Here is a 22,883-nt window from a genome sequence, read left to right on the forward strand (position 1 = left end):
TTTCTCTCTTCTTTCCTTTTGAAGCATTAATCTTGATTTAAGTTTTTCATTATTATTACTTAAGTACTGAAAAGATATATGGAATAAAAACAAAAATATATTACAATTAATGGTGTCTAGTCTTGGGCCGCTACAACAGCTGGCGTGCGGGCACAAACTATGCTAGAGGATTCTTATCAGTAGATATAGCAATACAGAACCCAATATCCAATAATGTGCGTTCTTAGTTATTAGCCAACCACAGTATCCAATGACAACATCGCCAATTTTTCCAACTAGATTAGAACTCCATCCCAAACGATACCTTTCGATGGGTAACAATGAAGGTTCTGTTACCCCAGTAGACCTCGGTAATTTCACCGTAAGATTGACAGGCTGATGATCGCTAAATATCAGAGCATTGGATCTTGGTACAGAATGATATGTACCTCCTTGTTCTAACCTAGGTGTCGCATACGTTTTATATAGAATTCGGTCACACCATGATGGGATTCTTTTAGTGTTATACGTTTCCTTTTCGAACACTTTAAACTTGAAAGTCGGTGGGAACTTTATCTCCAATTCGTGAAAGCCCCTACACAACGGTTCATCCTCTTTCTTACGTAGCAGATTCAACTCGTCGTTGTTTTCCAATAGGCGCCTCAATGTTGTCGCAGAAGAGTAATCAGTGGCTGAATCATAAGCACTAGTAACTCTAAAATTCAAATCACCTAAGAAGAAGAAGTGGTCACTCTTAACAATTGCGGAATCGCACACTTCGCTCATGATCCGTTTGTAGTCATTTATTCTCTGGTTCCTATTATTTGCACCTTCGTTCGCATTTAAATGAACACAAATAAAGCTAAATCTTTCCCAATTTTCATCGCCATTGTGTTTCATGTTAAAGCTAATCAAAGTACCACCTTTCAAATGTGTACTAAACCAACCACACTTGCCGTTTCTCTTCAAAACATCTTCTCTCACCTTCAGCTTATTATTGTTGTATAGGATTATCATGGTGATGGCTCCAAGGCTATTCACCCCTAAACACGAATACTGTTCACCCCCCCGGATACCTATAACTTTCTCATTTAAACAATCAATTGCAGTGGCCGTGATCTTGTCAATTAAATCACGGTTAACAGCGGGGAACGAACCTTGCCATATTGGCACTAGTTCTTGGAACCCCAAAACGTAAATATCCTGCAGTTCTAACTGTGAAATGCCATCATCGTAGGGGAAAAGCAATTGCTTAACGATAGCTTTTGAATTTTCAACAGGGAACTCTTTACCACAATTGAATGTAGTTACCGATACCTTCCAATCGTGTGTGCTCATTTAATTATAATTTTTTGTTGAATCCTTCTCTCTCTTATCTTTTTTGTTAATTTACTTTTCTCAACTCTTATTGTTAACTAAATTCTCCTTTTTTACACTACACTAACAATAAAAAAGGGCATCTTGAATAGGCTATATATATACTTATGTCTATCAATACAGTACAAACATGCTTTATTTACGCTTTTCTAGATTGAATAACAGCACTCGATGTAGATACAACCAAGTCGTGCAACTCACGTGGCCCACTTGACGCTATAACACCCTTAGTAGCCAGGGTTCTACCATTACCGAAGTCCAAGGGAACATTCTCCATAGCGTCTGTATGGATACCACCAGCTTCGTGGACAATAACGTTGCCTGCAGCATGGTCCCAGATTTTTTCTTGGTAAGAAAGCTTGATGGGCAAACGCAAGTATACGTCAGCCAAGCCCAAGGCTAATAAACAGTACTTGGCTTGCGAATCCAAATGCAAAGACTGGGAAATGTTTAACTTACTTTTGATAGCAGACTGTTCATCATGTGAAGAGTGTCCCTTTTCCACACCTTCCAAAGTAATCATGTCTTTGGTGTCTTTCAAATGTCTAACGTGGATTTTGGTCCATGACTCAGCATCTGAAGATGGAGAGTAGAAGGCACCTAAACCTTTGACAGCACGGAAGATGTAACCAAATGATTCGTGGCCCTTCAAATCCTGGCTTCCATAAGAGCTCAAGACCATGTTGGGGCACCCAATACAGCCAAGTTGGACAACACCATCAACAATTAATGCTAAGCATACTGCAAACTGTTCGCCTCTCAAAAACCCCTTGGTCCCATCAATGGGGTCCAAACACCAAAACCTGCCCTTTCTGCCACCTGCGTAGTTGCCGAAATCAATGATTTGTCTGACATCCTTGATAGACTTTAGCGGGAACTGGTCATTAGTGAACTGGAAATCACGCTGTTTGTATTCTTTATTGTAGACGACGTCATTGGCATTTATTTCATTCAGGATTCCTGACACAAACGAATCACTCAACCCATCCGAGGATTCTTCACCCACCACCTTGTCTTCCGGGAAATTGCTCTTGATGGCGTTGATAATAATTGTCTGTGCCGCATAATCGCCTGTAGTCACTGGAGAATTGTCACTCTTGGTGATGGTAGTAGAATCTTTATGAGAAATTACTTCAGATTGAATTCTCTTGGTCAATAAAGACGCCTTGCGCACTGCCTGAGTTGCAACTAATAATTCCTTTTCAAACACCATATCCGGTTATTGCTTGTCTTTGTCACTGGCCCTCTGATTTCTGCCAAGCCAAAGGGAAATGTTGACATTTCTTATTTATATATGGGATGATTCTTTCTTTGCAATTTCTAAGCGAGGTAGCACCACGTGATATTACCAAATTGATCATTTGTATGTTCTAATGGGAAATGAGCTATATATGGCTATGTAAGTGTCTACATGTGCTATAATAGGGCAGCTCCATGCTCAGTGGTGATCTTGAACGCCCGTAAGGCGCCTCTCGAGGCTACGTAGAGTGTTGCATATCCTTTACGTTTCAACGCTTCATCGCCAGCTGTGTAAGTGTAGTCAAGACCACAAACATCACCCATAGGGAAGTATGCATCACAAACTCCGCAATAGCTATCTGAATTCTCTTCGTCGACACCGTATATGGGTGCGTTAAACAGATTTCTGTTGCACCTACACTCTACGCTAGGATTAGTGGGGTCCTGTACTTCCCAACCCAGAATATATTCCTGTCTGAACGAATATATGCCTCTATACTCCGTTAGTCTTAATAATGAAACGAGACCCAATTGTGAGGCTATGGCTACGCAATGTAGTTCCTTGATGTGACATACAAAATTTATTCTATTCAATGCCTGCAGTAACGATTTCGAGGTACATGTGACAACACCATCTAGAGGGAAAATGTCATGCTGTGTCGCTGATGTAATGATGAGGGGATGCGCTTTCATTAATACTAACCTGTGTGCTGTAGTGACAAGGAAGAATTCGTCATGCATTTCAGGTAGTTGGTATCCAAGCGGCGAATCTTCCGAACCCGGTACCACTGACTCCAATAACCGCTTGACGCTTCTTACATAGTTATGGAACCCCCAGGATTTTTGTGTATCTGATTTGAGATTAGCACGCTGTTCAGTATTCCTATATCTACGTTGGAAACTTGTTAAGTTGTTGCCAGATTCTTCGTTCTCAGAGTCGCTGATGACCTCATTATCCTCTACGGAGTTCAGGCGAAGGCTACATATCTCTGGGTTCTTTAGAACAGTCTTTAAATTTTTACCTGAAAGTGTTCTCCAATCAGCTGCAGCGTCAGTGTTGTACCATAAGAAATTCCCCGACTCAATAATGGGCAGATGGTTTACTGAGCTTAGCGATTTAAACTCTTTTGACGTTTGCAGTTGTCTTCTTTTGTCCATTCTTAGATTGCGGACACTTTTATTGAATTCTCTAGAAATATCTTCAATATCGTTTTCTAGATCAGTAAGTTTATAAGTAAAAGGTTCGCAGATTTTCCTGTCAGAAGCACTCTGGTATTGTGATGATTTATTTCTTCCGCTTGGCGTTATCATTTGTGGAAAGGTACTGATGATATCTTTATACTTTGAAAACCCACGATCCGTGGTACGGTAATGTTTGTGACCAAAATCGTCCCAAAATGTCCACTGCCGTAAATGTGGTTCGCAAGGAACACTTTTTGTCACTGTATGGTTCATATCATCTAAATCGCTAGTATGTAAGATAAGTGCGAACTCCTCTCTACTGTACTCATATTTTATTGAGCCTGTGGTGGTATAATTTCTATCAAATGAGGTGAATCTTAGTAGGATTTGTTCGTCTGGAATTCCTTCTGAGGAAGTTAGCCGTAGATCTGTTACAGGAACTTGAAATTGATTGAGTAGTGTACCGATTCCAAAATTCCCTGATAGATATGTGTTATCACAGTAATACCCTAGTAAGAAATCATCTCGGCAAATAGAATACAACATATTTTCCTTGAAGCCATCTTGGTAGTTAAGATTCAGTGATTCAAAATTTTCAACATTCATAAAATCATTTTTACTTAGTGGAGTTACTGTCCACAAATCATCGCCAAAAAATTGGGTATCAAGAAAGCTCGTTAGAATACTAGAGTTGTGTTCCTTTATCTTAACAGTAACAACGTTCCCAAATATGGAGCAGTAACTCAAAGTAATATATCCATTGGAATCTTTTGAATTCGGGACAAAATTAACACAAGGAACGTTATGAGACGAGGGGAGGTCTAGCGGATGAATGTATTTCCTTTCCTTTCCGGTATCCTTATCAAAGGCGAAGACAGTAACACCAGGCTTGTTATGTCCCACAGCGATATATATTACACCATCTATGTCGATTGCGTCGACGCTCCAACAAGAGTCCTCTACTCTCAACACCATATATGGATCAACGTTTATGTACCTTTCTCGACTGTTATCGCTGCCTGCTAAGGTGTCTGAAGTAAATTTATTGAATATTTTGATTACCTTGTAAATCTCCCACATGTAAACAACCCCATTATCACCACATGCCAACAAGAAGTCTTGATGCATAAGGTTACAGATTTTCAGAAAATTGACAGAGGATAACATAGGTATGTCATTGAATTGTGCATCTTTGAATTTCACATAAGAAGAATTACGAGAATTTCTAACACCTTCATCGTCTGGCATTACCACGGGCAATAGAGCATGACAGATCTCTAATGAGGAAGCGTTTAAAAGCACGTCAAAATTATGAACCTCAATGCTTTGACCAGCAGCCAGGAAAGAATAACTTCCATAAGTCACGAATAAATTGTTCTTAAACTGTAGGCCACCATATGCAAATCTGTTTGTGTATTGGAAAGGTTCGAATTTTAGTGGTATCTCTTGAACGAATAACTTCTCATCTTGTGGTAACAGCAATTCTGCTGGATTCAAAAGTCTTGGTGGGCCCCAAACGGGTTCTAAATTGGACAATGCAGATTTGGTATCTTCCAGAAATGTTTTCTTGTATGAATAAGATGTATTTGGGATTTTGCATGAAGAATCATGCTCCTCCAAACTGCGCAATCGTTCTTCAATGAGCTCTATAGTCTTTGGGTGGAACGTACAGCCACTTGAGTTCGGCCATTTCAGCTGGTAGTATTTCTTTAGCGTTAGCAATTCATTAGTTACATTCCAGCCACCAGAGGCCAAGAACACCTCAGAATCAAAGCACTCTCTCGTCGATATAGTTCTTTGTATAATGGGGCGGGATTTTAGCCATCTCGTAAAAGGATCGTCAGTTTCGTTGGGTAGCTGAGAAGGCATTGTCTTCAAAGCAAGTATGGCTCAAGCCTAATGAATACCAGTGCCTGTTAATTGCGCTGTTAGAATCAATTTCTTTGACCCATTGTTCAGGTGCAGGAATTTTTCCCTTCCTTTTTTTTTCAAAGATAAAATTAAATGTCTGTAGTAGAAATAATAATAACACTGATACTATTACCAGTAATCGTACTTTAAAGGATTTGGATGTTCATTAATAATAAGTATATATTCATATAAGACGCGACTTAGTATCTAACTTCGTAAGAACCTGATTTTGATATATATTTGATCCACTTTACAGCACGATGCTTACTATCTCTGGAAGAGATAGTAAAATAGCGTACGACCAGCCCTGAATTACTAAACATCATCACTTCGAAATCCAAAGACATTGGAGGTCTCGTCCATTGTTGCAGGCTCAATTGGGTGGTGTCACTTGTAGATACAGTAACCGCACTCAAAGTATTTTCCGTCAACCCATTGAACTTGTTGAATCTCCAAATCATTGCATTTTCCTCTGGGACAAATTTACAATTACCATTAGAAACGCTTATTTTACAATCTACGGTGCTTGGTGGCACAGGGATATGTAATATCACATCCTTAGCGGAGAGTTTCCCCGGGAATAGTGATTTCAAGGTTATCCTGTAATCAACCTCGTTATCTCTTGTAGAATGCGCTACAATGGGTGTAATCTTGAACGGCAAGTTTATGTTATCTCGTACGTGGTACTTCATCAATTCCATTGAACCGTCTGGTGGGACGAATTCGATAATATGGTTTTTGTTGAATTTATCAATTGACACGCATTCGTGGAACTTACAATCCTCCAATAAAACACTGCCTGCAGCAGCCTTAGGAAAACAATTTTTGTTTTCAAAATCGTTATGAGAATGTTGGTCCTGTTGTGATAGCCAGTTTTTCTGGTCTTCGGATTGCATTCCCAAAGAATCATTCAATCCAAATCTGCAGACCGGGGTCCCACTCAGATGCGTGGTAATATCTATGGTCCCGTCAACATATGATTTCAAAATGGATCCGTCTCTAGAGACCAGTATGTTCATTCTCTCATTGACATACAAAAACACTTCATCTTTCTTGTGTATTATTCCCTTGGGCCTCCAGGCGATCTTGTTACCATCGGAGAAGTCGGGATGCGAATCACCCTGGCCTAGGAAACTACTACTTCTCTTCTTCAGAAATTTGGGGAAATGTAATTCACCCCCCACGGAACCGGGAGACGACGAGGAAGACAGCATATCAATGCTATCAGGACTCTCCAACAATCCGCCCAAGTTTCTCACGGGTTTCACAGACATCTGAGCTATCACAGAGTTCAATTCCGTGTCAATGGGAATCCCGTTCCCACCTAACATGATATCAAGCATCTCGTGCACTATCATAAACTCCTCCTTTAATGCCTCCTCTCTATCCAATCGGTACGCATTCATCACGGAATCGAGCTTGTATAAGAACTCCCAGATAGCCGCACTGTTAGCGTTGCTCCTCGTAATAGTTACCAACCACAAATTGTCCCCACGCCTCGACCGAATGTGGTGGAATGTAGTAGAACCAAGCGTCAACACGGGCGATCTGACATCCAGATTGTTGATCACTTGTACACGGAATATATCGGATATGGACCGCTTCAACGAGTTCTTAAAGAACTTATTCAATATTAGCTCGCCTCGTGACGAGTATACCAGCACCCCACTAATCATCTCTCACCATATTATTTGAGTTATCTCTCTTCGAGTATCAATACAGGCCTATCTGCCCCATCTTTGGGTTCTCCTATAGTAATATTGAAGGAAAAGCTAACCGTTACCCTTCGTACGCATCTGAAAAAATTTTTTGGCAAATAGATGGCAGCAATTAAGTGAAGAAGGCTGAATGAGATGAGCGTGAGATGGAGGAATGTATAGCTTTGCTGGAGGCTGTTAGGAGGCTAGGAACTCAGTGTGCATATCTATGAGTAATATTGTTGTCTTTGGAGGGGACTCGCACCCCGAGCTGGTGACCAAGATCTGTGAGAATTTAGACATTCATCCGTTGCAGGTGGAATTGGGGAAGTTTTCTAATGGGGAGACGAGCATTGCCCTGCGTGAGTCTGTTCGTGAGAAGGACGTGTATATCATCCAGAGTGGGTGCGGTCAAGTGAATGACACACTTATGCAGCTGTTGATCCTGATCAGTGCTTGTAAGTCTGCGTCTGCCTCGAGGGTCACTGCGGTAATGCCGTATCTCTGCTACTCGAGACAGCCTGATATTCCATACACTGCCACGGGTGCCCCCATCATTTCCAAACCCAAGGAGAGCTACACTTTTGAATCGCATCCAGGCACCCCGGTGTCTTCTTCATTGATGACGCAAAGACCAGGTGCTGAAAGTTCGTTGAAGAGCTTGGATAGTGCCATACGATCCACCATCAATCTGGAAAATCCTCAACCTATCAGAACACCAAACATCAACGCCACAGCGAACAACAATCCCGAAATCAAAAAAACGCTTTCGTTTTCCAGAATCCCCATGATTCCTGGTGGTAAATTACAAAACACAAGCAACAGCAAGGATGCAGGTGAATTGTTCAACGCTCAAAACGCGGGCTACAAGTTATGGGTAGTACAAGCCGGTACTTTGATTGCTCATTTGTTGAGCGCTGCGGGCGCTGACCATGTGATCACCATGGATCTGCATGATCCACAATTCCCAGGGTTTTTTGATATCCCAGTGGATAACCTTTACTGCAAACCAATTGCTCAAAATTATATCCAACACCGCATTCCAGATTATCAAGATGCAGTGATCGTTTCTCCAGATGCTGGTGGTGCCAAGAGGGCCACCGCGATCGCAGACGCTCTAGAATTATCGTTTGCTCTGATTCATAAAGAGAGAAGATCTCAGTTACTAAAGGGTCCTCCGGATGCTACATTGACTTCAGGTGGTTCGTTGCCTGTATCTCCAAGACCGTTGGTGACGACACTTGTATCTTCTCAAAACATGACTACATCAATTGCCACAGGTGTTGCAGCTCTAGAAATGAAAAAAACAACATCAAACTCTTCCACTTCATCTCAATCCTCTAATTCATCCAAGTTTGTTCAGACCACCATGCTTGTTGGTGACGTGAGAAACAAGGTGTGCATTATCGTGGACGATTTAGTAGATACTTCATACACCATCACGAGGGCTGCCAAATTATTGAAGGATCAAGGTTCCACCAAAGTTTACGCTCTGATTACACACGGTATCTTTTCTGGGGATGCACTGGAGAGAATCGGCCAGAGTAGTATAGATAAGCTAATTATTTCCAATACTGTCCCTCAAGACAGAACCTTACAATACCTGGGCAAGGAAAGAGTGGACGTTATTGATGTTTCTTGCATAATAGGTGAAGCTATCAGAAGAATCCATAATGGTGAGTCCATTTCTATGTTGTTTGAACATGGTTGGTAGGGACATCGATGTTCTTATTGACCAAATGAGGAAATATGAGCCTAGATAGTTTACGTATAATATTTCTACTTTTTTCTTGTTTACTATTATGTATTAAAACATTATATTTATAGGTTAGAAAGCAAAAAAAAAGTAATTCTTTCTTTCTTTATAATTGGTGAAAAGCACCTCAATTTTTTCCCCTGTTTCATGCATGTTTATAGTTTAGTATTGGAGATATATGGTGGTGGCTTTCTTTTTTACCTTTTCATGGCAGACGAAGATCCGTTAGCTTCGAAATTGGAACCTCTTGAACTCACGTAATTGGAACGGTCGTTGTTGTTATTCTCGTTCTTGAATTTATTCTTAATACTGGAAAATAAACTCGTTTCTGAACTTGAACTGTCTCTGTCATCAGTCAAGTTTGAATTTTCTCGATCAGAACGGTAATTATCGTGTTCGCTTCTAGATTCGTCCCAGTCCTTAGCGGGACCAATGATTGTCTTCGGAACACCCTTAACTGTGATCACTGATTCCACAATACCGTTTTTAGTGTTTTGGTAAGAGGACGAGATCGTTACGTTTTGGTTTTCGTTGAGATGGTCTGCACCCGAATTCGAATTCGGAATTGTTATGCTATCGGGACTGTTTCTCGTAGTGTTTGTCGACGTGGTGACTCTGGTTGGTTCGCCTGACTTTTGAGTATGGAGGATAGCTTGACGAGATAGTTCGGCATGTTCACTTAACAGTTGGTTTTCTTCGGTGGAGAGTGACTTATCGCTGGAGAGAGGTGGTGTGTTCTGTTCTTTGCTGGGGCGGGGAGTTAGGGTGGTGATAATGGTCGGAACATTGGAAGGCTTTTTGATGGTGACGAAGGATTTATTGATATTCAGCGGATTGGACGCTAGGTTCGAAGGTATGATGACGCTATGTTCCGTTGGTTGTGGGGTCGGGGATGATAAAGCCAATCTTGACGTGGCATTCAGGGCTGGATTGGGCTTATCTACATCGCCATTGAGTACCTTTCGATTCCCAGGTTTACTATTGTCCGAAGACAATTGTTGGTGTTCAGTTGGGTGGTTGGAAGTAGATGGAGATAAAAGAGGGGAAGACTCGTCTATCTGGTCAGCATTGCGATGGTCCTTATGAGAGTTGGTGTACAAATGATGCAAATAAGAGGTGATGTGTCTTTTGCTTAAGGGGCCCGGTTGTTGCCTCATGATGTGCTGATGCATGTCCACAAAGACATCGGACTCGTCTACAATTTCTTCGCCGATCAATTCCTCGATGACATCTTCCAAAGTCAAAACACCAATGGCGCCATGAGAGGAACCTGGTTCTTTGCTAACGACACACATGTGGGCTTTTCCCTCCTGGAAATAGTTCAAAATATTCAGGCAAGATGTCTTTGGAGACGTTTCGGGCAATGTGGCCAGGGGGAAATGGGAGATGGGCAGACAATCATCAGGGTCGTAGGAGATAAGGACGCGGACCAGTAGCATTCCGATGAAGTTGTTTGGTTCATTGGGCAAGAAAATCGGGATTCTGGAAAAGCCCGAGTTGAAGATCTTTTCGACAGTTGTGTCGTCCAGGATGGTGTCAGCACTCATCGTGAAGACGTTTTCAATCGGGGTCATGATTTCCTCGACTTTTTTTTCCTTCAGGTCCAAAACAGCAGAGATGATGGTGACTTCGTCCTGGGTCAACCGTTCCACACCCATGGTTCTGTGCAAAGTGACCAAAGTTTTCAACCCGGACTTTTTGTACATGGTACCATGGTCCTCACCTAGCATGTAGTCCAGCAAGGTGGCAATCGGGTACGCGACTGGATACATCGCGTACATCAGGACGAGAACGAAGGGACAGAAGAAGGCGCCGACTTGCAGCCCGTACTTGACACAGACACTCTGTGGGATGATCTCACCAAAAATGACAATCAGAATCGTGGACAGGAAGACAGCTTGCCAGCCACCCCCAAGACACCTGTCCAGAACAATAGGCAGGGTTTCATTGGTGATGACGTTAGAGAGAAGCAGCGTGACCAGGACCCAGTGCTTGCCCTTCGATATCAGGTTGAGCACCCGGTTGGCCAGCTTCTTCTCCGAGTGCGAGCCGGACGTGCTGATGACTTTCAGGTACACTTCGTCCTGGCCCATCAGCGCCAGCGTCAGCCCGGCAAACACCCCACCCAGCAAAACCAGGATGACAGAGATGATGTAGTACGTGGTCACGCCAGCCTCGCCGCCGGGGCTAGGGCCGGAGTCGACAGCGTCTCTTGTACCAAACCCGTGCGACCTAGAGACCAACGGGAGCGAGTATATCTTGGGAATGGTGAAGATGTGATACAGGAACATGTACAGCCAATGAGGGGCGCCAGATCGTGACCTGGACCTTAACGACAATAACGACATATATGTGTATGTGTATGTATGGCGGAGCGGTGAGTGTTTGGTGAGAGTAGCAGCAGAGAAGTAACAAACAATACCGATTCTTTCTTCTAGGCACTGCGCAATGAACAAGAATGCAATACAATCATTCAATCATTTGTTAAGGTCCCTTTTCCCACCATCAATTGTAAAACTCAAAAAAGGAAAGAAAAAAAAGAAAGAAACACAAGCCCTAACCCTAAAAAACAGGTCGATCAATACCCTGACAAAAAGACATCCAAACCCTAGGGCGTATGTCGTCTCGTACGTAATCCAAACTCCGGTTATAAAACCGGAACACCCGAGCACCCGCGCCTTCCTCAACCCAGCCACCGCTGCGCGGCGGCCGTGTGCGATGAGCTATCCCTGAGCCATCACCCACCCCCACCCGATGACAGCAATTCGGGAGAGCGAAAAATTAAAACTGGAGCATGAAAGCGCCATCACCATCTTCCATCGTAATCCGCATCGCCATCATGCAAGTGCACATCTCTAAGGATTCAGTCATCATTGTCGGGTCCTGTGCCCCTTCACATGATGAGAGAAGTTGGGTATGCTCGAAACAATATGGCGAGGGTGTCAATTTCCCATTGTTATATTACGCTTTTGCGCCGAGGTGCTGATGGATTGGTGAGGGGAGAGGACTCTGATTATTTCACGGACCCATTGTGATTTGTTATTCCGATTTATCTATTGTTCTGTAGTACGTTGTCATTCCAGTTTACTACTGTATTTTTTGGTTTTTTTTTTTCTTCTTGCYTTTTTTCCTTTGGTWKTTTTTTTYYYTYTWKKTTTTTTTTTTTTTTTTTTTTTTTTTWTGWTTTTTTATATKWTTTTTTTTTTTTTTTTCCTTTTTTTTTTTTGTTTTTTTTTTTTTTTTATGATWTKTTTTTTTWTTTTTTTCAYTCTTAGGTTTTTCTTTGATTCATCATTGGGTTCTTCTTTCTGTTCCTTTTAGAATATTTTTTTTTTTTTTTATATATTTAATTTTAAGTTTATGTATTTTTAAAAGATTAATTCCCTTTTCCTTTTCCTTTCCTTCGCTCCCCCCTTCCTTATCCATGCTTGCTCTCAGACGGTTAACAAGATACACATTCCTCAAGCGAACGCATCCGGTGTTATCTGCTCATCGTGCATATAAATTTTTCCCTTTAAGTTCCACTTGCTCAAGAAGAACATTTCAGATACAACTGCGCTCGAAGATGACTGCTCATATCAACCACAAATCGCACAACGGTAACCAAGATGACCATCCGTTCAAAAGATCAGACTCTGCGGTGTCGATTATGCATTTGAAACGTGAGCCTTTCAARATCACAGTGATTGGTTCCGGTAACTGGGGGACCACCATCGCCAAAGTTATTGCAGAAAACACAGAGCTGCATTCTCATATTTTCAACCCGGAAGTGAGAATGTGGGTGTTTGATGAGAAGATCGGTGACGAAAATCTAACGGATATCATAAATACAAGACATCAAAACGTCAAATATCTACCAAATATCGACCTGCCCCACAACCTGGTGGCTGATCCCGATCTTTTGCATTCCATCAAGGGTGCTGATATCCTTGTCTTCAACATCCCTCATCAATTCTTACCTAATATAGTCAAACAGCTACAAGGCCACGTGGCCCCTCACGTAAGAGCCATCTCGTGTCTCAAAGGGTTCGAACTGGGCTCCAAGGGTGTTCAGTTGCTGTCCTCCTACGTCACCGACGAGTTAGGAGTCCAATGTGGTGCATTATCCGGCGCCAACCTAGCCCCCGAAGTGGCCAAGGAACACTGGTCCGAAACCACCGTGGCCTACCAACTGCCAAAGGACTACCAAGGTGAAGGCAAGGACGTAGACCACAAGGTTCTAAAACTACTGTTCCACAGACCTTACTTCCACGTCAACGTCATCGACGATGTTGCTGGTATCTCCATTGCAGGTGCTTTGAAAAACGTCGTAGCACTGGCCTGCGGGTTCGTAGAAGGCATGGGATGGGGTAACAACGCCTCCGCTGCCATCCAGAGACTGGGTCTGGGCGAGATCATCAAGTTCGGGAGAATGTTCTTCCCGGAATCCAAGGTCGAGACCTACTACCAGGAGTCCGCTGGTGTGGCTGATCTAATCACCACATGTTCAGGCGGCAGAAACGTCAAGGTCGCTACGTACATGGCCAAGACCGGCAAGTCCGCCCTGGAAGCAGAAAAGGAACTGCTAAACGGCCAGTCCGCCCAGGGGATCATCACATGCAGAGAAGTCCACGAGTGGCTGCAAACGTGTGAGTTGACCCAAGAATACCCACTGTTCGAGGCGGTGTACCAGATAGTTTACAACAACGTCCGCATGGAAGACCTACCGGAAATGATTGAAGAACTAGACATCGAGGACAAATAGACAGACGCCCGCAGGCACACTTTTGATCTTTTTTTTTATGTTGTTCTTTTTTTTTCAGTTTATCATTATACACAAACTCTACTACTACTACTACTACTACTACTACTACTACTACTACTACTACTACTACTACTATAATTTTCTATTTCTCTCTTTCTCTTTCCGTCTTTCTGACGTTCTCTCTAAATCTTTCCTTTAACGTTAATTTCTATATATATACGATTACTACTTTACTGCTATTCTCGTCTACATATTACGCCCCAAATAACGAAAGACACGACCCCTCCATCCACTACCACATTGACCGTCTCAAGATGCCTCCGCCTTAAGGTTATCTGTTATCTACAACCCACTGCTCCAACCGACTGCCGTATTATGCCCCATGGATTCCGCTAATGAGATAAGCTCGCCGCGGTCACTACCGACGACCGCACGATTGCCGTGACTCATGCGGTTTTTGCCCGTGGCATTCCGCCGTCGCATGTTATTTCCATTAGCGGTGCCGTGCGGAAGAGTCATTTAAAGGCAGGAGAGAGAGATTACTCACCTTATTGGATCAGATCCATGACTGCGCAAGAGCAGATAGTGCAATCTGAACAGGTGTCCACGGGTGGGCTGGGTTGCACCCATTGGTATATTAATACGCATGCCATTGCCTCTCTTATTCTTGTCTCGTCTTGTTTCCCTTTCTCTTCTCCTCTTGTCTGTCTTGATAACATCAATAAGAACATCGTTCTAATTTACGCACACACACATACAAAAAATACACATACTCGCATATCACAATGTCTAAAGGAAAGGTTTGTTTGGCTTACTCTGGTGGTTTGGATACCTCCGTCATTTTGGCTTGGTTGCTGGATGAAGGCTACGAAGTTGTGGCTTTCATGGCTAACTTGGGTCAAGAAGAAGATTTTGATGCCGCTAGAGAAAAGGCTTTGAAGATCGGTGCTTGTAAGTTTGTTAGTGTGGACTGTCGTGAAGAATTCGTCAAGGACATTTTGTTCCCTGCTGTGCAGGTCAATGCTGTGTACGAAGACGTTTATTTATTGGGTACTTCTTTGGCTAGACCGGTTATTGCCAAGGCCCAAATCGATGTTGCTAAGCAAGAAGGTTGTTTCGCCGTTTCTCACGGATGTACTGGTAAAGGTAATGACCAGATCAGATTCGAACTATCTTTCTACGCTTTGAAGCCAGATGTCGTGTGTATTACTCCATGGAGATTGCCAGAATTTTTCGAAAGATTTGCCGGTAGAAAGGACTTGTTGGACTACGCTGCCCAAAAGGGTATCCCAGTCACCCAAACAAAGTCCAAGCCATGGTCCACTGACGAAAACGAAGCTCATATCTCTTACGAAGCCGGTATCTTGGAAGACCCAGATACCACCCCACCAAAGGACATGTGGAAGTTGACCGTGGACCCAATGGATGCTCCAGACCAACCACAAGATTTGACTATCGACTTCGAGCGTGGTCTACCAGTTAAGTTGACCTACACAGACAACAAAACCTCCAAGGAAACCTCTGTGACCAAGCCTTTGGACGTCTTCTTGGCAGCATCCAATTTGGCCAGAGCCAACGGTGTCGGTAGAATCGATATCGTCGAAGATCGTTACATCAACTTGAAATCCAGAGGTTGTTACGAACAGGCCCCATTGACCGTTTTGAGAAGAGCCCACGTTGATTTGGAAGGTTTGACCTTGGACAGAGAAGTTCGTCAATTGAGAGACTCCTTCGTTACACCAAACTACTCTAGGTTGATATACAACGGTTCCTACTTCACCCCAGAATGTGAATACATCAGATCCATGATCCAACCTTCCCAAAATAGTGTCAACGGTACCGTTAGAGTCAGACTATATAAGGGTAGCGTCAGCATCTTGGGTAGATCTACCAAGACTGAAAAGTTGTACGACCCAACTGAATCATCTATGGATGAATTGACCGGGTTCTTGCCTACTGACACCACTGGTTTCATCGCCATTCAAGCCATCAGAATTAAGAAGTACGGTGAGGCCAAAAAATCTAGAAGTGAAGAATTGACTTTGTAAGCCAATTAACTCTCTCTACCTCAAAAACCAAACTTACCGCACTCTCTCATAGTGCAAGTACATATGTAGACGTATGTATATTTATAAATATAAATACTATAGAATAAAAATATAGTAACTGGATAAAAATGCAAAAAAAGAAATATTTCCGTTTTGAAATTACTTTTAGTAGTACTTTTTAGGTAGCCGAAATTTCAATCAATTTTGCGAGAAAAAAAGAGGCCAAAAGAAAAAGTAAGGCCATATATTGAAGGGGAGAAAGCAGATAGCAGCATTGTCACCCCCCAAAATGAATCAGTATTTCGCAGATCATGATGCTCCTTTGAGCATGCTTTCTGTAAAAACAGAATATTTTCCTCAATTGACTGAAAAAGAGCAAAAATATGCACATTTCATGTCAAAGGCATCCCACGCAGGTTCAAGGGTGGTGATGAGACAAGTCTCTCATGAAACTGAACCGATCTTTGACCTAGTCCTTGCTATTCACGCAAACTTAAGTGGTCAGTACCCAGTGGACGATAGTACTGAAAAGCAACAAACGGAATTCTATCTAGAATACGTATCTCAATTTTTATCCAATTTGGGTAATTACAAATCCTTTGGTGACAGTAAATTCATTCCTCGTTGTGAAGTGGAATTCTTCCAAAAACTTTTGAAGTTGGCGAAAATCGACCCTTCTTCATCTCCGTCGACCTTGTCGCCTGCAGACGTCAACCATAACTTCACATCTCATAAACTTTTCTCCACTATCAATGAGTTGGTCGCGGTTGGTGTCTACCACGTGGACGAAAAGGCTGCTCTCTTAGGGTTCCCTTCTCAAGGTTACACTTCAGCATATTATCTGGGTCAACCTGTAACACCTGAAGATATGGCCCTCTTAAAAGAGCAACTATTCGCAGAACTTGCCATCTTGCCTGAGAATACAAGAATCAAAAAAATCGATGATCGATCTTTTCAAATCTGGGTTGCTTCTGAGAATGTTAAAAACGAAATAGCAGAGACCTATCCTAATGGACAGATCATATTGCTCAATAATACAACCAAAGTGGAATTCATATTCGGTGACCACTCACGTGAGATGCGTTTAATAGCTTCGTACCTAAAAGAGGCTCAAAATTACGCAGCCAATGATACTCAAAAAGCGATGCTTCAAGAATACATCGACCATTTCGTCACGGGCTCATCGCATTCTCATAAGGAAGCACAAAAATTATGGGTGAAGGATATTTCTCCCATCATCGAAACGAACATTGGATTCATCGAAACATACAGAGAACCTTCTGGTATAATCGGGGAATTTGAATCATTGGTTGCTATTCAGAACAAAAAACGTACTGCCAAATTTTCTAGTTTGGTTAACAACGCTGAAGAATTTATTTCGTTATTACCGTGGTCTGAAGATTATGAAAAGCCGAACTTTAACCCACCAGATTTCACCTCCCTAGAAGTTCTAACATTCACAGGGTCGGGAATACCAGCAGGTATCAATATCCCAAATTATGACGATGTCAGATTAAAGATCGGGTTCAAGAATGTTTCTTTAGGGAACATCTTGAGCGCGGCTGCCAAAAGCTCATCTAAGCACCCACCAAGTTTCATTTCCGCCGAAGATCGTTTAATTTTTGAACAGTATCAGAGTGAATCCTTTGAAGTTCAAGTAGGAATCCATGAATTATTAGGCCATGGATCAGGGAAACTATTGACCGAATTTACAGATGGGTTCAACTTTGATAAGGACCATCCACCTTTGGGTTTGGACGGGAATTCCGTGAAGACGTACTACAAGTTGGGAGAAACTTGGGGCTCAAAATTTGGACAATTAGCGGGTCCCTTTGAAGAGTGTCGTGCTGAAGTAATCGCCATGTTTTTGATTACTAATAGGAAGATTTTGGATATTTTTGGTTTTCATGATGAGGAATCTCAGGATAATGTGGTATATGCTGGGTATTTACAAATGGCCCGTGCAGGTCTATTGGCGCTAGAATATTGGAACCCTAAAACTGGAAAATGGGGGCAACCACACATGCAAGCGAGATACTCTATCATGAAAACATTCATGAAGCATTGTAAAGACAAGAATTTCCTAAAGTTGGAAATCAACGACACGATGGATGACTTCACCATCAAGTTGGATAAAACTCTCATCAAGACTGCCGGGCTTGAATGTGTAAAGGACTACTTACAACATTTACATGTTTACAAATGCTCAGGTGACGTGGAACAAGGTAGTAAGTATTTTATCGATAGATCAACTGTGACACCAGATTTGGCCTCTTTGAGAGACATTGTTGTTTCCAAGAGATTACCAAGAAGGCAATTTATTCAGGCAAATTCACATGTCAATGGCGAGAATGTTTCTTTGGTAGAATACGAAGAAACTCCGCGAGGCATGTTACAATCCTTCCTGGATAGAGAACTGTAAATGTCATTTTAGCAGCCAAAGTTTGAATAAGCAATTGTTACGTAATGCTTAGTCAAAGCTATTTAATTGTATAAGTAACAGAAATCGAATGAACGGAAAGAGGCTAGTCAACACCTATTGCTAATCAAATCTGCTTTCTTTATTTGTTTCTTCTTTTCTTCTTTTTTTTTTTTTTTTCATTTCAGATTGAATTGTGAAATGATTGATAATGCCGAAATCCATTGAAAAGTTTAATAGAACAATAGAAGTACTGCTATAATTAACAGCGAAAAAAAAGCGTACAATTGAACAGATTACCAAAACACCTTCCCGAGGGGACCAAGAGAGCTGAGATACGATTACTAGTGGTACGAAATATGACTGTTGGCGACACTTTTAAACTATTTATTTTAAGACATGGTCAAAGCGAACTGAACTCAGAGAATATATTCTGTGGATGGATAGATGCCAAACTAACTGAAAAAGGTAAATCTCAGGCTCGCCATTCCGCAAAATTGATCAAGCAATATAGCGACACAAATAACATCCCTTTGCCTCAAATTGGTTATACTTCAAGATTGGTCCGAACTGAGCAAACTATGGACGTCCTTCTCGAAGAATTAAAAATAGGACACCAAAACCGCATAATTACTATAGATACAGACATCAATGAAGAACTACATGATATAGGGTTGCGAGGAGAGATACCTGTGTTCCAAACTTGGAGATTGAATGAGCGCCATTATGGTTCATGGCAAGGACAAAGAAAACCAAAAGTCTTAAAAGAATACGGCAAGGAAAAGTATATGTATATCAGAAGAGATTACGATGGGAAGCCGCCTAAAGTCGACTTGAGTTTGGAAATGGTTCAAGAGGAGAATGATCAAGGTTCCTCCACCGGCTATGATTTTAAGGAGCCTAATAGACGCTTAAAATATGTCGCAGAAGAAAATGCTAATGAACTTTTACCTGAAAGTGAATCTCTTTGTGAAGTGGTCACTAGATTGAGACCCTTCTTAAATGACGCTATTTTATCTATTGCTAGAAAAAACAACCAAGAATCATGTGTTATAGTGGGACATGGTAGTTCTGTTAGATCGCTGTTGAAAATCTTGGAGGGCGTCTCTGACGAAGATATCAAGGATGTCGACATCCCTAACGGTATTCCGCTAGTTATAGAGTTGGATAGAAGTAATTTCCAATTTGTGAGAAAATTCTATTTGGATCCGGAATCAGCTAAAGTTAATGCACAAATGGTTCGCGATGAAGGTTTCGAAAAAAACTCATGAATTAATGTTTAATGTATCATGCTACTTTGATTTTAACGGTTTACTTTTTTTTATCGATAGAATGATGTGTGATGAAAAGGCTAAATAAATAAATGTATTTATGTTTGAAAAGAAGCTTTGTTTTATAGATTGCTAACAAGGCATTCTTGTACGTCATTTTTTTTATTTGTTTTATAATTTGTTACATAAAAAATATTTATCTTGTTGTATAAGTCATTTTATCTATCATTCGTATTCTAGGGCGGCAGTCCAGAAATTAGTTTCCAATTCACAAACTTCAGCATAGATCGTCACCAATGTATCAAGTTGCTCTGGAGGGTATGTTTCCAAGATGTGATTTAGAAGTAGTTCACCTTCGGCCATGGCAGCACAGTACCATGGAGAACTGTAAGTTTCACACCACTTGTAGTAAGCAGAACCCTCAGCTGCAGTGACTTTACCCTTCATCTTGGTCAAAGCATAACCATAACCCATTAAACAAGGAGTCAAGGCGGCAACTAACTCTTGCCAGTTACCTCTTCTGGAAACATCATTGAAGTAACGAGAGTAGGCCTTTAATGCTGGTCCTCTAGCAATGTTTTGGAAGTATGCTTGGTCTGGGACACCAAATTCTTCCGTTAGTCTCTTTTCATGCTCACCCATTTCATTACGAACACTTGCAACAATGGATAATTCCTTCTCTATATCTTCTAGACATGGAGCTTTACTACCCGCGATACAGTGAACTCTAGCGTAGTCAACTAAGTATGCATAATCTTGTTCAATAAAGAATCTGAACTTCTTACGCTCTAATGTACCGTCAGCCACCTTTTTAACAAATTCGTGGTTCACATATGAGTCCCAGTGTGGCTTAACTTTAGGGTGATTGATCAAGTATTCGAAAAAATTGCCGCCTGGAATTTTGTCAGCAGCACTTGCAATTTGCTTTTTAGGTAAGACGTCTAGTGCGGTAAAGCATTCATCGGTAATCATTTTTTCTAGTGGGATTTCTATAGCATAGACATGATTTATTGGGCCATTATCCTTAATTTGTGGGTTGGTAACATCACAGCCAATGGCCACGGCATTTTGGACGTATTCAACACCACCGTAAACAGATTGAGGAAGAGAATAACCACGAGCTAGGTTGGACGCAATGGCAGAAGCAAGAGTGCATCCGGTACCATGGGTGTGCGTGGTATTGACGAAATTGCCTTTAAAGACGATAAACTTTTGTTCTGCACCTAAGTAAAGAACATCGGTAATGTATTTTTCACCTTCGTCACTCCATGGAATATGGCCACCTTTCACTAGGATATTGGCACATTTAGTGATTTTGGCAAGTTCCTTACCTATTTCAAAAATATCATGCAGTTTGTTAATTTTTCTTTCTTCGCCTAGCAGTTTGAAACACTCTGGAATATTAGGTGTCAAAACTTCTGCAAAAGGAGCAATTTTGTCCCTAATCAAAGTAACTACATCTTCGCCAGCTAATGAAGAACCGGCAGTAGCAACAAAGACTGGATCAACCACCAGTTTAGGTCTATTTTCACCAAGTTGCAACAACTTTTCGTGCAAAACCTCAATAGCAGGTACGGTAAGCATACCGGTCTTGATAACATCACATTTCATGTCTTGTAAATTGGTGTCCAAGATTTGAGATACAACATCCTTTGGTGTGTTGTGAATACTGTAGACTTTTGCTGGAGTTTGAACATTTACAGAGGTGACACATGTCATGGCATAACATCTGTGCGCCGTGATAGTTTTCATATCAGCTTCCAGACCAGCACCACCACTGGGGTCTGTTCCAGCGATGGATAACACGACTGGCAATTTTTCGTTGCTGGCCAAAGTAAGATATGGTGGGGGAGTGTTGATGCTGACTGAAGCGTAGGTCATTGTAAAACGTGAGCGGTCGTCCTTATATATTTATATATTGGGGCGTGTAAAAGCTAAAGAAGAAAAACAGGTACTACATGCTATGATTTCTGCTTCGTCTTTTGTATGTTTCGTCTATGTGGCTTAAATAATAGCATTTTTTCAAGTTAGCTGACACAGCTCTATGGGTTTCCTGTTAGCGGGGAGCATTGAGCTATAAGAAAATAGATGCTATACATATACACGTCGCTAAGGAAGACCGGAGTACCATGGAAAGGCAACACTTCCGGTAACTGCCAAGAATGATTCGATCTCGTGTGCAGTTTCATGCGGCCCAACGGCGCAGTTTTGATCTCTTCATGTATGCAAGTAAGGGAAGGAAAGGCGATTCTGCTTAATAGTAAGTAATCTCAAGCGAAAAGAATAATAGGAAACAAATAGAAACAATAGGGCATAACTGGAGATGTCTAAAAAAAGTTAAAAAGTCTAATTTTCGTTGTCCCTATTGTTGACTATGACAGAGAATATATATAAAAAAGAATTAGCTTTCAAGCAATTCAATTGGCAAAAAACAACTTGAAATACAAGAAAGATAAAAAGAAATGCGCAAGCCCGGAATCGAACCGGGGGCCCAACGATGGCAACGTTGGATTTTACCACTAAACCACTTGCGCTTTTTCTTGAAGGTCTGCGATTTCCATGTTGTATTGTGAAATTGTACTTTTGGCTAGTAGGTGTTTAAATTACGGATATTGTYYATACCTCAACAGGCACGTCAGTCGAGTTGATGTTATGCGTCTTTCGTGGTAAATATAAGCCGCGTAATTTTTTTAAACATCTTTTTTTTCGTTATTGTTTTTCTATTTCCAATCAGCGAGAGTTGTGAATAATTATAAATAAAGTTTTTAAAATACCACTCGTCATATTGTTAGATAAATATTGCTACCTTAATCTAATTTGCAATTTTACAAAAAGGATCTTGCAAAATATGCCCGTAATTGCTTTTTTTACTGTGTTCACTTGTAGAATTACTATCTCTTCACCTTCACCACGTTGCAGTTTTTTCAGACTTTATCGCGGTAAACATTTATAAAGGATGTTCTGCCGACAGGTCTAAAATAGTATTCTTGGCTAGCCGTTTGAATAAATAAGACGATCTGTACGGCTGCATATATTTTGCTCACCTGTAAAACGTAACTAAACTATATGATTGTGTTGGAACAAGATCCTACTATCGTCCATCTATTACTATTATATACGGTGCTAAAAGATGACACTAATTACTAGACCAGTAAGTTAAGATTCAAAGTGTCGTCGAAATTAATGGAAGCTGAAGCGCAAGGATTGATATTGTAATAGGATCAATGAATGACAACATATAAAAAGAGGAACAGAATCAT

General features: G+C 41.4%; 10 protein-coding genes and 1 non-coding gene across 11 annotated transcripts; 4 read left to right on the forward strand and 7 right to left on the reverse strand.

Annotated features, from left to right (window-relative positions):
- Nucleotides 1–162: 162 nt before the first annotated feature.
- Nucleotides 163–1,317, reverse strand: INP54 (phosphoinositide 5-phosphatase INP54; the record flags this gene model as incomplete). The annotated part of the gene is made up of 1 exon (XM_018365472.1): nucleotides 163–1,317. The coding sequence occupies one exon, from the start codon at nucleotides 1,315–1,317 to the stop codon at nucleotides 163–165; it is 1,155 nt and encodes a 384-aa protein (XP_018221727.1).
- Nucleotides 1,318–1,495: 178 nt separating this feature from the next.
- MET22 (3'(2'),5'-bisphosphate nucleotidase) lies at nucleotides 1,496–2,569 on the reverse strand (the record flags this gene model as incomplete). The annotated part of the gene is made up of 1 exon (XM_018365473.1): nucleotides 1,496–2,569. The coding sequence occupies one exon, from the start codon at nucleotides 2,567–2,569 to the stop codon at nucleotides 1,496–1,498; it is 1,074 nt and encodes a 357-aa protein (XP_018221728.1).
- A 203-nt stretch (nucleotides 2,570–2,772) lies between these two features.
- CRT10 (Crt10p) lies at nucleotides 2,773–5,646 on the reverse strand (the record flags this gene model as incomplete). Its single annotated transcript, XM_018365474.1, has 1 exon — nucleotides 2,773–5,646. The coding sequence occupies one exon, from the start codon at nucleotides 5,644–5,646 to the stop codon at nucleotides 2,773–2,775; it is 2,874 nt and encodes a 957-aa protein (XP_018221729.1).
- A 242-nt stretch (nucleotides 5,647–5,888) lies between these two features.
- Nucleotides 5,889–7,364, reverse strand: APM4 (Apm4p; the record flags this gene model as incomplete). Its single annotated transcript, XM_018365475.1, has 1 exon — nucleotides 5,889–7,364. The coding sequence occupies one exon, from the start codon at nucleotides 7,362–7,364 to the stop codon at nucleotides 5,889–5,891; it is 1,476 nt and encodes a 491-aa protein (XP_018221730.1).
- A 250-nt stretch (nucleotides 7,365–7,614) lies between these two features.
- PRS5 (ribose phosphate diphosphokinase subunit PRS5) lies at nucleotides 7,615–9,099 on the forward strand (the record flags this gene model as incomplete). The annotated part of the gene is made up of 1 exon (XM_018365476.1): nucleotides 7,615–9,099. The coding sequence occupies one exon, from the start codon at nucleotides 7,615–7,617 to the stop codon at nucleotides 9,097–9,099; it is 1,485 nt and encodes a 494-aa protein (XP_018221731.1).
- Nucleotides 9,100–9,338: 239 nt separating this feature from the next.
- Nucleotides 9,339–11,489, reverse strand: MAM3 (Mam3p; the record flags this gene model as incomplete). The annotated part of the gene is made up of 1 exon (XM_018365477.1): nucleotides 9,339–11,489. One exon carries the CDS (start codon nucleotides 11,487–11,489, stop codon nucleotides 9,339–9,341), a length of 2,151 nt encoding a protein of 716 aa, XP_018221732.1.
- Nucleotides 11,490–12,565: 1,076 nt separating this feature from the next.
- Nucleotides 12,566–13,885, forward strand: GPD2 (glycerol-3-phosphate dehydrogenase (NAD(+)) GPD2; the record flags this gene model as incomplete). Its single annotated transcript, XM_018365478.1, has 1 exon — nucleotides 12,566–13,885. One exon carries the CDS (start codon nucleotides 12,566–12,568, stop codon nucleotides 13,883–13,885), a length of 1,320 nt encoding a protein of 439 aa, XP_018221733.1.
- Nucleotides 13,886–14,670: 785 nt separating this feature from the next.
- Nucleotides 14,671–15,933, forward strand: ARG1 (argininosuccinate synthase; the record flags this gene model as incomplete). The annotated part of the gene is made up of 1 exon (XM_018365479.1): nucleotides 14,671–15,933. One exon carries the CDS (start codon nucleotides 14,671–14,673, stop codon nucleotides 15,931–15,933), a length of 1,263 nt encoding a protein of 420 aa, XP_018221734.1.
- Nucleotides 15,934–16,222: 289 nt separating this feature from the next.
- On the forward strand, nucleotides 16,223–18,355 carry DI49_2347 (dipeptidyl-peptidase III; the record flags this gene model as incomplete). Its single annotated transcript, XM_018365480.1, has 1 exon — nucleotides 16,223–18,355. The coding sequence occupies one exon, from the start codon at nucleotides 16,223–16,225 to the stop codon at nucleotides 18,353–18,355; it is 2,133 nt and encodes a 710-aa protein (XP_018221735.1).
- Nucleotides 18,356–19,848: 1,493 nt separating this feature from the next.
- On the reverse strand, nucleotides 19,849–21,504 carry THI20 (trifunctional hydroxymethylpyrimidine kinase/phosphomethylpyrimidine kinase/thiaminase; the record flags this gene model as incomplete). Its single annotated transcript, XM_018365481.1, has 1 exon — nucleotides 19,849–21,504. The coding sequence occupies one exon, from the start codon at nucleotides 21,502–21,504 to the stop codon at nucleotides 19,849–19,851; it is 1,656 nt and encodes a 551-aa protein (XP_018221736.1).
- A 582-nt stretch (nucleotides 21,505–22,086) lies between these two features.
- On the reverse strand, nucleotides 22,087–22,157 carry DI49_2349. The gene has a single exon. It is a non-coding gene; the product is annotated as a tRNA-Gly (tRNA).
- Nucleotides 22,158–22,883: the final 726 nt, after the last annotated feature.

This window comes from Saccharomyces eubayanus, chromosome XV (genome assembly GCF_001298625.1).
Source record: "Saccharomyces eubayanus strain FM1318 chromosome XV, whole genome shotgun sequence".
Lineage (NCBI taxonomy): Eukaryota > Fungi > Ascomycota > Saccharomycetes > Saccharomycetales > Saccharomycetaceae > Saccharomyces > Saccharomyces eubayanus.